The 15023-nt window shown below is 45.3% G+C and overlaps 1 protein-coding gene across 1 annotated transcript; it reads right to left on the bottom strand.

The window, feature by feature from the left end:
• Positions 1–1715: 1715 nt before the first annotated feature.
• GARIN1A (golgi associated RAB2 interactor 1A) lies at positions 1716–14786 on the bottom strand. The gene is made up of 5 exons (XM_055590858.1): positions 14740–14786; positions 10449–10633; positions 9385–9631; positions 7695–7813; positions 1716–2068 (listed from the first exon to the last, which is right to left on the bottom strand). The coding sequence occupies exons 2-5, from the start codon at positions 10610–10612 to the stop codon at positions 1870–1872; spliced, it is 729 nt and encodes a 242-aa protein (XP_055446833.1). The 5' UTR covers positions 10613–10633; positions 14740–14786; the 3' UTR covers positions 1716–1869.
• Between the last annotated feature and the right edge of the window lie 237 nt (positions 14787–15023).

Genomic DNA, 15023 nt, shown 5'->3' with positions numbered 1-15023 from the left:
GGGGTCCCTAAGAGTTGGACACGACTGAGTGACTTCACTTTCACTTTTCACTTTCATGCATTGGAGAAGGAAATGGCAACCCACTCCAGTGTTCTTGCCTGGAGAATCCCAGGGATGGAGGAACCTGGTGGGCTGCTGTCCATGGGGTTGCACAGAGTCAGACACGACTGATGCAACTTAGCAGCAGCAGCACTCTATCACGCACAACGTGAACTACATGGAAGCAGGTCTTCCAAGCTTTGACTTGCAGACCAGGTGACTCACACATCATGTCCACCTGAATGGCTTTCTTGCGTCTCCAAAACAGGGCTCAGTGGCTCTCCCATTTGCTCCCTAAGTTGAGTATTATGTCCTTCTGTCTTGTTCTCAATAATATACCCAGCATCGAGTGCAGCGTCTGGGGCCTAGCAGGAGCTTGATAGATGCTTACTGAATGTTGACATGGTATTTCCCAAGTCAATATTCCCCATTTGCCCAGATGTTGGCCAAGGCTCCTGCCCCATCCCTGATCTACACAGTGTGTCTTCCAGGTGACTTTCATTAGGTGCTGGGTTGGAAGAGTCAAATCCATTAGGACTTCCAGTGATGAGTGATCACCAGCTGCCTTACCAGAAGCCCAGTCTTCATTAGCAACCAAAGTCTGCATGGCTAAGATGAGCCTTCATGAAATGGAACAGAACCATATGGTCCTTGCTGCCGCCCCCAACCCCCATCATGTCCTCTGCCTGCCTTTTGCCTGTGGAAAACTTTAGTCAAAGAATAAGTTTAATCAGAGAAGTGAGAAATGCTGAAACAAAGGAAAACAGTGTAAGGAGACTAAACAATAATACTATAGTCATTAAGCATGGTCAAGGACCTTTAGTTCTTTCTCAAGGGCTATAGATAATATTCTGAGGCATATCCTGTGAGCTCTCTTATAGAAACTAAAATCCTGGGTGGAAAAGTTAACTACATGATGACCAGACTGTACCCAGGACATGAGCTGCCACAATTCTGAGAACTGACCACAAAGAATTGGGAACAAGTGCACCCTGGAAATGAAGATTAACTGTACCTAAAACAACCAAGATGATGCTGTTCAGACCACCGATGACCAATTTGAAGATGACTGTTAGAAATGACTATGCTATTTCTGCATGTAGGCCCCCTGCCCCAGACTGTCTATAAATGCTCTTACCCCTGCTTATCAGGGGCGGGGAGTCTGCCTTCGGACAGATGTCCACCACTCTCCCCGCCAAGTGGCAGGCCTCTAAAATGAAGCAAACTTTCCTTTCCACCAACCTGGCCTGCTCATTGGCTTTTGAGCAGCAAGGAGCCAGACCCCTCACGCATACCTTTCGGTAACATTCATAGCTTTACACTTAACATAGGGTATGGGGGCAGGAAGACACACATTCTTGCTTGGGGTAAGTGGGGCAACACAAAAATATCTCCCAGTCAGTCGCCATCAGTCTCAGGATTTCTTTCATTTTGGGCTTGTAGCAGCCCTGTCTCTGTTCCTCCGACCTCTCCCTTGTAGGAGGGAGTTGGATTTCTCCCCAGGCCTTTTCCTTGAGACTGGCTTTTTGGACTTTGCTTGGCTGTTTTGGGGTTTCAATTGAGCAAACAGAACACATTTTTCCCACTTGTTTCCCCAGGAGCTATTGCTCCTAATTAGTCCTTCTCCAGCCTAGGGCCCCGCCCTCCCTTCCATAGCACAATCTTCAACAATTAGGGACTCATCTGGAGGTTTATTGATGGACGTGCAGAAGCATCTTGTTATAAACACCATCTTACCTCTCTCCCAGGGTCATTTGGGCCACAATAGGAAAACTGCCCTATAGAAGTTTGTAACAAGTGCACTGAAGACCACCCTGTTTGGGCTAGGTGTTAGGGTCCCCAAAAGTTCTCTCCTAAGGAACTGGCTACAGGAGCCTGCATGTGGTACTCATCAGCATTCTCTTGTTCCCAGAGACTGTGGCTCAAGGTGGCTCTCATGGGTATATTCAAAATGACCGGGGATGACGCTGGCGAGGATGTGTTGTCCTTGCAGTTGAAATTCTCTGTTTCAGTGGCACTGTTGGTGTTTCTGGAGTAGCCCAGGAATATTGAAAGCAACAGAAGAAAAAGAAAGCATTGGTAAGAATCGAATTTTAAAACTGTTAATTATGTTTTTTCCAGCACAGATACCTTCAACCCAGATCTGGGTTGAAGTGAAAAGACACCAAAAAGAAAGTTAAAAATAACAAACAGAATTCAGAGAGAAGCATGATGAATTTTTTTTCCAATGAAAATAATTTTAGGGTTATTTAGCCAGAGACAGGTAATATGGACTAATAATCTAAAAATGCCTTTGCCATGAAACACCTAGGACTGCTAGATAAAATATAATCAACATAATTTTGAATGTATCATTACATTTATGAAAACTAAAGTAAAAATCCCTGGGACCAAAAATTAAAGATCAGTGAGGCATGAGTTAAAGCTGGGCTGACTGAGGGACCGGCCAGTCTTGGTGACCCAGGCCCTGGGGTTATTATGTGTCTATTTTGGCTCTGCTGAGTCTTTGTTGCTGTGCAGGCTTCTCTAGTTGTGGGGAGTGGGGGCTACTCTCTAGTTGAGCACGCCTGGCTTTCTCATTGTAGTGGCTTCTCTTGCTGCAGAGCGCAGGCTCTAGTGTGCATGGATTTGGTTGCTCTGTGGCATGTGGAATCCTCCTGGACCAGGGATTGAACTCATGTCCCCTGCATTGGAGGTGGATTCTTAACCAGTGGATCAAGGGAAGTCCAGGCCTTGGGTATTTATGGCCATGTGGCCCAGGAGGTTAAGTATTGGGACCCAGCTCCTGGGACATTAACTTGAGAGAGTTAATTTTTAGATAGGTTGATAAGAAGTCTGAAGCCCTCAAGGAGGAGAAGGGAACAAACTTTTTTTTCTATATTGCTTTATCTTAATCACATGAGACATTTTTTTTAAAACTGTGAGTTGTAATGGCAACAATCTATTTCTAGTCAGACTAACTTTCTTTAAACCCAGAGCTAATGATTACACAAAACAACACATCTTTCTCAAGGGTATGTTTTTCCTTAAGCTCTGCACTAATGATTATGTAACAACAATGTATCTTGTTTGAGGACATGTTTCTCTTTCTTAAGAGGAACCTTCTGTCTAATCTTGTTATCTTATGTTGCGGGAGTAGGTCTGGTAAAACTTTCCTATTTAACCCTGTTATCTTAAAATGTATGTTGTGGTAAGACCTACTCTTAGTGAAAGAAAGTGAAGTCGCTCAGTCCGACTCTTTGGGACCCCATAGACTGTAGCCCACCAGGCTCCTCCATCCATGGAATTTTCCAGACAAGAGTACTGGAGTGGGTTGCCATTTCCTTCCCCAGGGGATCTTCCTGACCCAGGGATCGAACCAGGGTCTCCCACATTGCAGGCAGACACTTTACTATCTGAGCCACCAGGGAAGCCCAAAGTGAAAAGTGAAATCGTTAGTCACTCATTCATGTCTGACTATTTATGACCCCATGGACTTTAGCCCCCCAGGTTCCTCTGTCCATGGAGATTCTCCAGCAAAGAAAACTGGAGTGGGTTGCCATGCCCTTCTCCAGGGGCTCTTCCCTGTTGGTTACTAACCAACTGAGAAAGTATATAAAGCCTTGATAAGACCAGTGAGTGGGGCACTCTCCGTCCCCCTTCTGATGTCTATGTCAGAAGCTTTCTCTGTCCCTTTTCCACTGTAATAAAACTTCTGCCACATGAAGCTCTGAGTGCCTGAAGCCTTGGCCCTGGTTCCGAAGCTAAATTCTCTTCTTCGGAGATCATGAATACAATACCGGTCAAGATATTTGCGTAAGTCCAGGACTTTCAAAGCCACCTTCTTGACAAAAGGGGATACCAAGGACTTCCCTGGTGATCCAATGGTTAAGAATACACCTGCTGATGCAGAGGACACAGGTTCAATCCCTGGTCTGGGAAGATTCCACATGCTACTAAACCTGTGCTCCATGGCAAAATACACCACAATGACAAGCCCGTGCACTAAGAGAGTAGCCCCTGCTCTCTGCAACTAGAGAAAGCTCACGTGTGTAGCAGTGAAGAACCTGTGCAGTCAAAAATTAATTGATTAAATTAAAGGGGCAGGGGAATACCAGAAAGAAATCCATCCAGTGTCAAAGCCAACCTGGATTCTGGGTCAAAACAAAAGTCTCTGTTGAAAATTCTTATCCTTGGGACTGTCCCAATACTGGTTTGAGATCTGAAATGATACAGGGTCCAATAACTTCCAAGCTGAGAAACTAATGTAAAAAATTTCTCCTGAGCCATTAATCTCTCTGAGGCATCCAACAGAAGCAAACTTACAATGGTTCTGTGGGGTCAAACCCTGCCCTTCCAATTTAGGCCAACATGAATCCCACAGATACAGGCCTGTTTGAGAAAAGCTCAGATAAAATATTACAGCTACAGGTAGCCCCAAGGCCCAGAGGGTCAGTATCTATGTGAGAGACAGCAAAGAGAAGCAACAGGGCATCTGATGTGCCTGTAAACAGGAGGGCTTCTACATTGCCCACAGCTTCTCAGGAGAAAGTGCAACCAGCCAATTTGGAAAGAAGGAAACTGGGGTAGTAAGTGCAAGGGGTCTGTGGCACAGTCTGAAGAGGCTGTTGAAGTACGTGCCTTAAGAACTCTCAAAACCACCAGAACGCTCTCCCTTGCAGGACATGGCCTCCGGAAATGGAATCCAAATTGAGTAGGACAGGAACAATAGAAGGAAAGGAAAGAGAAAAAATGAGCTAAAAATAGGAACACAGCATGGGAACCCTAAAAGGCTTAAGTCCATAAACACTTCACAAAAACAACACAAGAGGGCGCTCTGAGCCCAAACCAGACAGCTACCTTGACCAACCCCTCACTCCCAAAGGTTTAGGAAAACCGTTTTGCATAAAAACAAGCATCAGAAATGGATCATAATCCAAGATCATACAAAATTATCTCAGGAAGAAAGAGGCTATGAAGCATCTTAACTCCTTACAGACAACGAATGCATGCTAAAAAGATGTGCCTGCTAAACAAACGAAAACTGCAACCCAGCATTTCAAAATGAGCTCACAGTTAAGACAATGACAGAGCATATATGAAAGAACCAAGTCAGCCAGAATTTAAAGATTTATAAATGCGGTGACAAAATTGAGAAAAGGATTAGACATTTCTAAAGAAACAAAAATTACTTCCAAAATGAAGGAACATGAAAATGAACAAAGCAGCTAATGCCTTAAGAGAAAGAAGAGAGCAAAAGTCCTCTCCTTGAGTTTCAGAAATAAGAAAGTGGCAGGCAACTGGATAGCAAAGATGATCCAACCCACATATAGTGAGCATACCTTAAGAGGAAATTTTAATATTATAATTCAAGAAAACGATCTTGAAGTCAGAAAAAAAAAAAAAAAAAAAAAGACTGCCAAGTACATATAAAGGTGAATCATTACCTGGGAGGTGGTGAAGGACAGAGAGGTCTGGTGTGCTGCAGTCCATGGCGGGGTCGCAGAGAGTGGGACACAACTGAGCAGCTGAACAACAACAAATGGCCTGGGAGAACTGACCTGGCATGACCAGCACTGGGACCCCAGAGCGAGGCTATGGAAGCACTGAGACAGGGGATGTGTGGCGAGTCCTTTGTACAGAGCTGCTGCCTCGTCCCACCCCAGCTGAAGGAGAGAGGCTTCCTGCAACCACCCAGAGCCCTTGAGCAGTCGTCCCCAGGGTCTGGGAAACTCAGTAGTTGGGGGCACAACTCCTGCCCAGGGAGCATGGAGGGTGGGAGAAATGGGAGAGTGGGTTTCTTTGATGATGGAGTGATGAGGATCTGTGTGCATCTGTGTCCAGGAGGCACAGTCGTCCGTCCAGTAGCCGGTCATTTCCTGAGGACCAGATGTGAACTGTACCAGGGAGAGAGCCAGCCTGGAGCCACTGTGAACCCTGCCTGACTCCCTTAAAGGGGAGGGGACACTGACAGCCACTGCCTGGCGGGCACGGATGCCTGCAGATCCAGGGCCTGGCGGGGGAGGGGGGCTTGCCTTGGGGTGGGGGTGTTAAGTGCATGGTGCATGTTAAATTGCTTCAGTCTGTCTGACTCTTTGCGATCCTACGGACTGTAGACTGCCAGGCTCCTCTGTCTATGGGGATTCTCCAGGCAAGAATACTGGAGTGGGTTGCCATGCCCTCCTCCAGGGGATCTTCCCAACCCAGGGATGGAACCTGTGTCTCCTGCATCACAGGTGGATTCTTTACCTCTGAGCCACTGGGGAAGCCCGAGGGGTGATAAGTAGGGGATTTCAAATAACCCAAGGAAGCTCCTAAGAGAAAAAGTCAGTTTCAAAATCAAGAAACAAGGGGCTTCCCCTGTGGTCCAGTGATTAAGACTCCACCTTCTAATGTAGGGGATACAGTTTTGATCCCTGGTCAGGGAACTAAGATGCCTCAAAGCCAAAAAGCCAGAGCATAAACAACAGATGCAATATTGTAACAAATTCAATAAAGACCTTAAAAATAGTCCACATCAAAAAAAAAAAAAAAATCATAGGGACTGACTTCCCAGGTGGTACAGTGGATAAAAGTATACAGGCTTGATTCCTGGTCTGGGAAGATTCCACATGGCATGGAGCAACTAAGCCCATGAACTGCAACTACTGGAGCCCATGCACCTAGAGGCCATGCTTTGCAACAAGAGAAGCCACCACAATGAGACGCCTGAGCATGACAACTAGAGAAAGCCACTGTGCAACAACAAAGACTCAGCACAATCAAAAGTAAATAAATAAAAATTATATTTTAGAAAAATCTTCAAAAATAAAATCAAATCAGAAACCTGAAGGAGAGGAGTGACAAGCCAGTCCCCACAAAGAAGGGCCATCCTAATATAAGGCCATGCTGACTGAAGGGGGGTGATGTGGCCACTTCAGAATTTTGATAATTTTCAGGCACTGGATGTTTTAATTCCAGAATTGAGGCTGCTTTTGCAGTTTAAAGGGACCAAAGAGCCTTTTTATATTCTAAGAAGGAGCCCATATATGCTTAGGGGGCCTGCCCAGAGACCAGCTTTTACTCAGGAGCAAGAGGAAGACTTCTCCCACTGAAAAAGAATTATAAAAGGAAGAACAAATTTTTGCATTTTGATGATGCCCTCCAAGCTGTACTTGTTCAACGTGCATGATCTTGTGTTGGTTCTTCTATCACTTGTTACAGAAAGAATCTAACACAGTGACTTAGTAGATAGTAAAGCTTTGGAGCCAGCAGTAGTCTCCTTTATGGGTTAATGTCTATTCTGCCCATTTTACAGATAGATAAGTGAGGCAAAGAGGCCTCAGGATTGTCTTACCCAAGGGACCCTTGGGGGCTGGGACTGTCCACATCTAACTCCATGAGTCTGCAATTATCACCCTTCTTTGAATTAACCTATTCATCCTCACTCCTTTTACTGAACATCTTCCATATGAAAACACTGGGGTTTGCCTAGGGAATATTTAGATCAAGCAGCCACAGATCCTGTTTCCAAGAACAGGCTTATAATAAAATGAAGCAGAAACATTACATGTAAAAGTCTAAAGTGAAAAGAAGGAACTGAGATGGGTAGGCAGAGGGTGTCACTGATCCTCCATCCCACCATGACTCTAGGCTGTGGGAAAGGGAAGCCAGGGCAGCCCGCATGGAGGACCCACCTGTGCACTGTGAGCTGGGAAGTTCCTGAGAGTTTCAAGAAACGGTCACTGTTCTGCTCGGCAGCCAACAGCATGGAGCTCTCACTGGGCCAGGAGGATGACAGCAGGCTGCTTTCAGACTGGATGGAGAAATTGACAGTCAGATGACCGGGTCTGATCTCCAATTGCTCTTGGCCTCCCCAGGCCAGAACCTTGAAGAAATTCACTTGTGTCTTCCAGCCTAGTCCCGGGAACTGTTCCTTAAATGTTAAGCCCTGGAATCATCAGGGCGAAAGCAGGGCCCCTAGCAGGATCTCCTCCTCTCCCTGATGGACTGCTTTGGCTACTCTGCCTAGAGCCAAGGTCTGATCCTTATGAATGAGAGCAGCAGAGCTGTAAGGGCTGGCTTTGAAGTCAGTGACCAAGTACCTAAAGCATATCACTTAAATGCGATGAAGCAAGTGTTTAGATCTTGAAATCTGGAGGTTTAAGGCTATCTAATCTATCATGCTTTTCCTTCTTATGCTTCTACCCTAAGCGGGTACTGGGAAAGCCTTCTGTATGTCAAAAGAAGAAGGGAAAAAAAACAACCCTTAAATAAACTAAAAGGGAAAACCAAATCCTTAGAACAAATATTTGCAAAAACTTATGATTAAAGGCTTAAAGTTCCTGACATAAAAAGCTCTGTTTTATAAATCAACTTAGAAAAATGCAAAGTTGCCAACAGAAAAATGGCTAAAGAACGCAAAAGATAGTGCAAAAAAAAAAGTCGGCGTTCAAATTCATTGACAATCAAAGAGCTGCCACTTTTTTTTTAACCTGTCATATTAGACAAGGAAAATTTACACTTCTCAATTGTGATAAGGATACAGTGACACAGTCACTCATATTATTAGAGAGAGTATAATTTGGTATGAATTTCCTGGAAATAATCTGACAATATGTATTGAGAGCCTTAAAAACATTCATACCCTTTGAATTCTGCTTCTAAATCTATTCTGGGAAAACCATCAGAAATGTGGACAATACATATATACTTGTTTTAGCATCAGTTACAATAATGAAAAGTTAGGAATTACTCTGAATGTCTGATATTAGAGGAATGGTGAAGTAAAATTTAACTCATTCATACACCTGAATAGCATGAAATGGTGAAGTAAATTTTAACTCATTCATACACCTGAATAGCATGAAATTATCAAAGTGATGTGTACAAAGGGCTTTTGAAAGAAATGGGAAATGCTTATGATATATGATATACTCTAAACTGGAAAAAAAAAGCAAAATTGAGAAATATATTTATATATGTAATGTCCTCAAGGATATAAATTAAAAATTAAGATGAAAGACTAGAAGAATATATGCCAAAATGTTCCAAATGATTGCTTAGGGCTAGAGAGGAGTGGGGGTGATTTTTCTGTAATTTTCTGATTTTTTTTCAGTGAACATTATTCCTTTATAACACTGAGGGAAAAAAACCCAGAAAACAATTTTTAAGTGAGTTCAGTACTTTATCACTTTTTAGGAAAACAAAATTACTTTTTAATGTCTGTAGACCTCAGTGTGGTGTGCGCATATCACTGACTTGAAAAAGAAGGCTGCTGACCCCCACACAGTGCTAGACTCTAACATCCATCCATTCTCCAGAGACGGTATATCTCCAATTCCCAGCTGACCCTATGGATCTTGGCAGGATCTTGGTGAAACTTACTGTTTCTGCTGAGCGGCAGGGCAACTTGGGCACCAGGCAGTGAGAGATTCGGATTCTTGGATCTTTGGTGGTGATGGACAGACCTCTCTGCAGAATGTTCACCAAACGGGTCCAGAACTGAAACACGGTCTCTGGGTATTTTTCGTGGAGCCTCAGGTAGTAGATCTTTTCAGTCACTGTCCTAACCCTTAGGATGCGTTGGAGCCGGTCATAGATTCGCAGTTCCACGTACTTCAGGGGCAGAATCCTGGGCAAAATCAGGAAATTCCCATGACAGAGGCCCCAGTGGTTTTAATGAACCTTGCTGGGCTAACCCCATTAGACTCCTGCCTCTGTTTGGGGGATGCCGGAGAGCGAAAGCTTGTGGTCTGAGGGTGGAAATGATCATTAAAACCTATTCTTCTCTGATTTCTAGAGCCTTGGTTATTAAAGAATCTGCTCAAACCAATAACAATGGCTGATGGTTGATGTATACAATCTCATTTAACCCTCACAACAACCCCTTGATGAAGGAACGATAAGTAGTATTAATTCCCTGTTACAGAATTTGAAACTGTGGCTCAGAGAAGCTAAGTGATTTGCCCAAGCTTAGATCTTCTTAAGTAGGAACGGGAACTAAGATTTTCTGACTCCATCTCCAGGTCTCCTTCTCCCTAGATCCTGAGCAACTGTGCTGAAAGGATAAGGAGAAGGATGGAGGTCTGGTATTTTACATCCAGTATTTTTTTTCAATTTCAATATCTCATAATCCTATTTGACTTTCATATTGCTCACCTTTCTTTTGAAAACCTCCAAGTCTATATTGACAAAACAAAAAATAAGCAAAAGGAAGCCAAGATTCTCAAAAACTAGGAAGAGAACAGGGAGTGGTGCTCTACCCCAGCACCAAGTACAGCACTTGGTACATACAGACACTAAATAAATATTTGTTAAATGAACGAAGGAAGTCTACGCAGTTTATAAGCTAAAGAACACTGTCCTTTCTTCTTGTCTAGAGACCAGTGGCAAAACAATTCAGGTATTCACGCAGCCCCTTCCAGCACCTCCCTCAAATCTTCCTTTACCTGCTGAGGGTGATGACTGGGACACTCCCAGGTGTGCTCCAGGTGGGAAACTGACCCTGGGGCCAGGTGACGTTGGCCATCAGGAGGATGTTGGGGAGTGGCAAGGAGGGTACAGATGAGGTCACCCCAAGGATCACAGTGGTTGGCCCTTCACAGTCATCCATCCAGTTCCCAGGCTTAGTGATCTGGAAGTTAGCCCCAAGCACATGGAGTCAAAGAGAAACAGAAGACAGGGGTGGAAGATTACAGGTGCTAGCAACTGGCACTTCAACTTGGCAACAGGCTTGGAGCACCTGTGTTCTTGCACACTGGGCTGGGTCATGACCTGCCATCCATCCTTCCCGTGGGTTCTCCCCAAAGAGACTTTAGGTCATTGACAACAGGAAATTGGTCACCCTCCTTCGTGTCCTTTGCATGACTAACTTTAAAAGGATGTGCTGGTAAGACAAAGCTGATCACCATTTCATTCCTCTGTCCTTGGGCAGAAGAAGGCAGCACAGGTTTCTAATGATCTGGAAGGGGGATTATGCAAAGAAAGTTCCAGAAGTGGGGGGGGGGGTGGGGATGAGGAAAAAGCTGTTGAATGGGGAAGATCCAGGCAGCCCAACTTGAGAGAGGTTTGGGGAGCTTCCCTCAAGATGATGGTCAGTCTGGCTTGCTGCTGGGTCCTGAGAGGAATAAGGACCTGTTCTCTTGCAGCACTCAGGGCTGTGGCAGGACAGAAAGATGGCAGCCTGGCACTTGGGCGCAGTCTCAGCTGAGACACCCCCATACCTCACTGTCCAGGACAGGCAGATAAGCACCATCACTGTAGCGTCCAAGGAACCACGGGGGTCAGGATCTAAGGGGGTGACCCCTATGTTCCCAAGACCAGAGGGCCTTCTCCCAACGTCCCAGACTCTGTAAGACCATCAAGGCCATTCACAGCCTGCGAAGGATCTGGGCAACAGGGGAGAGCCCCAGCAATGCCTGAATTGTAGGTTTCCACAAGCCTAGTAGATGGTACTCTGAGAAAAGTGCATTTTGATTTTGAGAAGAAATAAGAGGAACATTTCTTGAAGTCCATGTTGTGGAATGAAATTCATGTTCTACAAAACACAGAGGGCCCCACACACAGAGTGATACATTAATGTTTGCGGGGGACGTTTCTTGGCAAGTGACGGTAGTGCTGGTGATGCTGAGGAGAGGGGAAGGAGGGAGCAGCGTAACTCTGGGCTGGATCATTTCAAGGCAGCTTTTAGCTCTGAAGAGCTAGCTTAAGCAGGCAGGCTTTTCCCCCGCCGGCACAGTCTGAGTCTCCTGGGGCAGCTCAGGGATGGCGAAGACCCCGAGCTATGAACCAGCTCTCTGAGACCTGGGGGACCTCATCAGAGAGAGGCTCCCTACTCTGTGAAACAGTCTCCAAATTAAGTTCAACACCCACCTCCGATTATTTCCACCCTCTCTCCCAGGGTTCCTCATCACTTTTCAACTCCACCAAATAGATTCCTGACTGCAGACCCTCCCTGTGAATTCCAGCCTCCTGGCTTCACCCAGGAGCTTGAAAACCTTTCCCTCTTCCTGAAAGGTTTTCTCTGCCAACTCTTCCGCTTACCAAAGTCTTAGGAACACCTCAAAGATGTGCTTTCCCAGAATACGGGGAAAGCTTCCACAACCGCCCATGTCGAGGGTTTGCTCTGCTCATGCTATAGGGCTCAGCGGGTCCAAATCCTCTGACACAGAGCTTTCTTAACAACTACCATTTCACATTATGTCCGTTGAACCTCCAAAGTCACAAGCTTCTTGGCCAGGGGCACTATCTCATCTCTCTTTGCATCTCCTGCCCCTCACACAGCTTGTTGACAAACTGGCGATGCTATACCTGCCACGGAGCACAGCGGGGTCACCAGCCAGACCACTGGAGGGAGGTGGGGGAGCACGGATTGAAATGACCATCCTGTGCTCTTGGTGGCTCCATGCTTCTCAGGCCACACTCACTCGCTTGAGTGGGTCACATTACTACTCTTCTGGGGATCAGTAGAATCTGGGAAAGGCTAATTTATCCAGGACCTTGCTCTCACACAAGGGTGTTTGTAAGACATCCTAGAAAGAAGGAATTTGGGTTTCAGAGCAGAGATTCTGACAGCTGCCTTCATCCTTTTTAACCAGTCAGTATACACTGGCGGCCCCAGAAGATGCCTGTGTACCCCCACCTCACCCCTGGAAAACGGGTCCTGCTATCTCCTTCTGCAGGTATAACTCTATTTCCCAAAAGCATCTGACCTGCAGGGAGGCCTGTGATCTGTAGGTACAAACCGAGGTGAACTTGGAATCTAGACACTCCTGTTTTCTCTGGCTCTACCTGCTTCCCTGCTTCTTCCTCCTCCCCACAGCTTTCAAAGGCTGTGGCATTTGGGGGCCAAACCCTGGGAATAGGCTTTGGGGTACAGGGGTGGGGGGGGGAGGTGAGGACAGGGGCCCTGAGCCCACAAGGGTACCTGGATAAAGATGCTTTCAAACACCACTGAGTCAGAGAACAAGTTGAATTCTGGAGAATGAATCAGTTGACAAAGGAGGCCATCTTCCACCCCAAGTTCCACTCCAGGGCCTGGTTCCCTGACCTCAGATGGGAGGCCCCGAATTTTACTCATTGGTTCTTGGGAAGAATGGGCTGGGGAACATCTCTGGGGCTCCACGCAGACCCAGCCCAACTCCAAGGTGATGTTGTGACCTCTTCTCCCCCCACCTCCACAGTGCCACCCCTCCTGATGTAGGGCTGTCCCCCAGGCTGGGGGGTGGGGGACACTGCAGGCTCACAATGGCAGGAATGACATCAAGGAATGTGATGGGTAACAACAGGAAAGGAGGGCAGACAAGAGGCGAGGAAGGATTGGCAGTGGGCAGGGCGTGTCTCTCCCCTTTCCTACTCACTGCAGACCAGCAGTAACGCAGCCTCCTCCATTCTTCACTCAGTCTCCTCACACACACACAAGGAAAATGAGTCTCCCAAGGCTGTGGCCTGATTGTGAGCTGCCAGAGTAGCAAGGGAGTCTCTCTGAAGCCTCTCACAAAAACTTTCTCTCTATGCGTGACCTGTTCACCCAAATGCCAGGCCTTCACCAGGCCAGGGGAGGTCAGGATGGGGGCCACAATTCAGCCCAATCTTTCCTCCCCATCTCATGAGATGAAAAAAAAAAATTTTTTTTAACATCAGGTTATTGACAAAGCAAAGAGGTTTATTTATTTGGAAGCTGTGAGCGAATGAGGAAGTATGATACAGTGTATGCTGGAGCATCAGAGAAAAGATCAAGAAAACCAACTGTTATCTTTTTAGGAATTTGAATGAGCCTGTTAAACACAGCCACTATTTAAAATTTAATAATATAAACTGATAATATTAAATAAGTTATATAAAAAGCAAGGTAATAGATGCCCAAACTCATCACTTCTTAATCATTTAACTCTATTTTATGTCTCTTTATTCCCTTGGGGTTATTGGTTTCTACTGGTAGAAATGATATATAATGTGCTACCATTGCTTCTCTCTTCTCAGGGTGTACAGAAAGTTCACAGTGGTTGCTGTCTTGAAACCAGCCATGCTGGGAGGTGTTTACATGATGGAAATCAGCCAGTGCTAAAATCTGGCCTTAATTTATTGCCATTGTGATTGTCTAAAGGGATAAAGAAAATGTCAATGATGCCAATTAAAAGAGTGTCTATAGCTGTTACATTGTGGACACAAAGAAAAATCTGAGGAAATGATCTTCCAGTATTTGAAAGGTATTATCTAAATTAGCAAAGAAGGTGCTGGTCATTATCCTTAACAGAGTTCCGAAAGGCAACTTTGTTATTTATAACAAATAACATTCCCCTTATTCATGAATGTAAGTGGAAAAACCAGCCAGCATTCATGTCAGAACTACACTGGCTTGTCAGTTACACAGGCAGGCTAGGAACACAAAAATCCGACAAAAGTCCATGAAAGCTTTCTTTGAGAATCATCTGGCATCTGAAAGTTACAGTAGAATATTGTATAGTCTATTGTTGTAAATTGTGTGCTTTAAAGTTTTATTAAGTAAAATGTTATACAGTAAGATTTTTTTAAAGAAAAAAAAAATGTATACTTATATGTATTTCCCCTTTCCACCGCCCCCTTGGAAAGCTGGTGGTTAGACATTTAACAGCACCCCACTGTGGCGGTACCGACTACTCCTCTCCCACTGCAATCTTTCCCTGGTTCCAGGACATGAAACTTTAACTTAAAGGCATCTTCCGGTTGCATGAAGTTGAGGAGGGATGAGCCATTAGTTACCTCTCTCAGACGTTGGCTGTACAGCTACAGGCCCTCTCACTTGGTGCTTCAACAGGCCAAGGCGTGAGTTCTCTCATCTTTTAAACTCTCAAGACACACACTGCTGCAGTCCACCCATGACTGCGCTTGAATCTTCTGCTGCCTCCTATCAGGAGGGAAATCCGCTTCTCATTGTTTTCCCAAAGCTGTGACATCAGAAGCAGGATTAGCTTATTTCTTCTTAAGACTCACTCATTAGAAGAGAAAATTCTTCTCTTTTATCAATGCAAAGTCTGTAAGACCAG

Source organism: Bubalus kerabau, chromosome 8 (assembly GCF_029407905.1).
Source record: "Bubalus kerabau isolate K-KA32 ecotype Philippines breed swamp buffalo chromosome 8, PCC_UOA_SB_1v2, whole genome shotgun sequence".
NCBI classification, from domain to species: domain Eukaryota; kingdom Metazoa; phylum Chordata; class Mammalia; order Artiodactyla; family Bovidae; genus Bubalus; species Bubalus kerabau.
Note: the sequence above shows the minus strand (reverse complement) of the source record. Positions and strands in the feature narration are given on the sequence as shown.

Coding starts and splice junctions, on each gene's coding strand:
- GARIN1A (XM_055590858.1), bottom strand. CDS start 10,612: ATGGATGACTGTGAAGGGCCAACCACTGTGATCCTTGGGGTGACCTCA. Junction 9,632..10,448: donor CCAGTCATCACCCTCAGCAG/GTAAAGGAAGAT, acceptor GATTTTGCCCAG/GATTCTGCCCCTGAAGTACG. Junction 7,814..9,384: donor CCTGCCGCTCAGCAGAAACA/GTAAGTTTCACC, acceptor TTCTCCATCCAG/TCTGAAAGCAGCCTGCTGTC.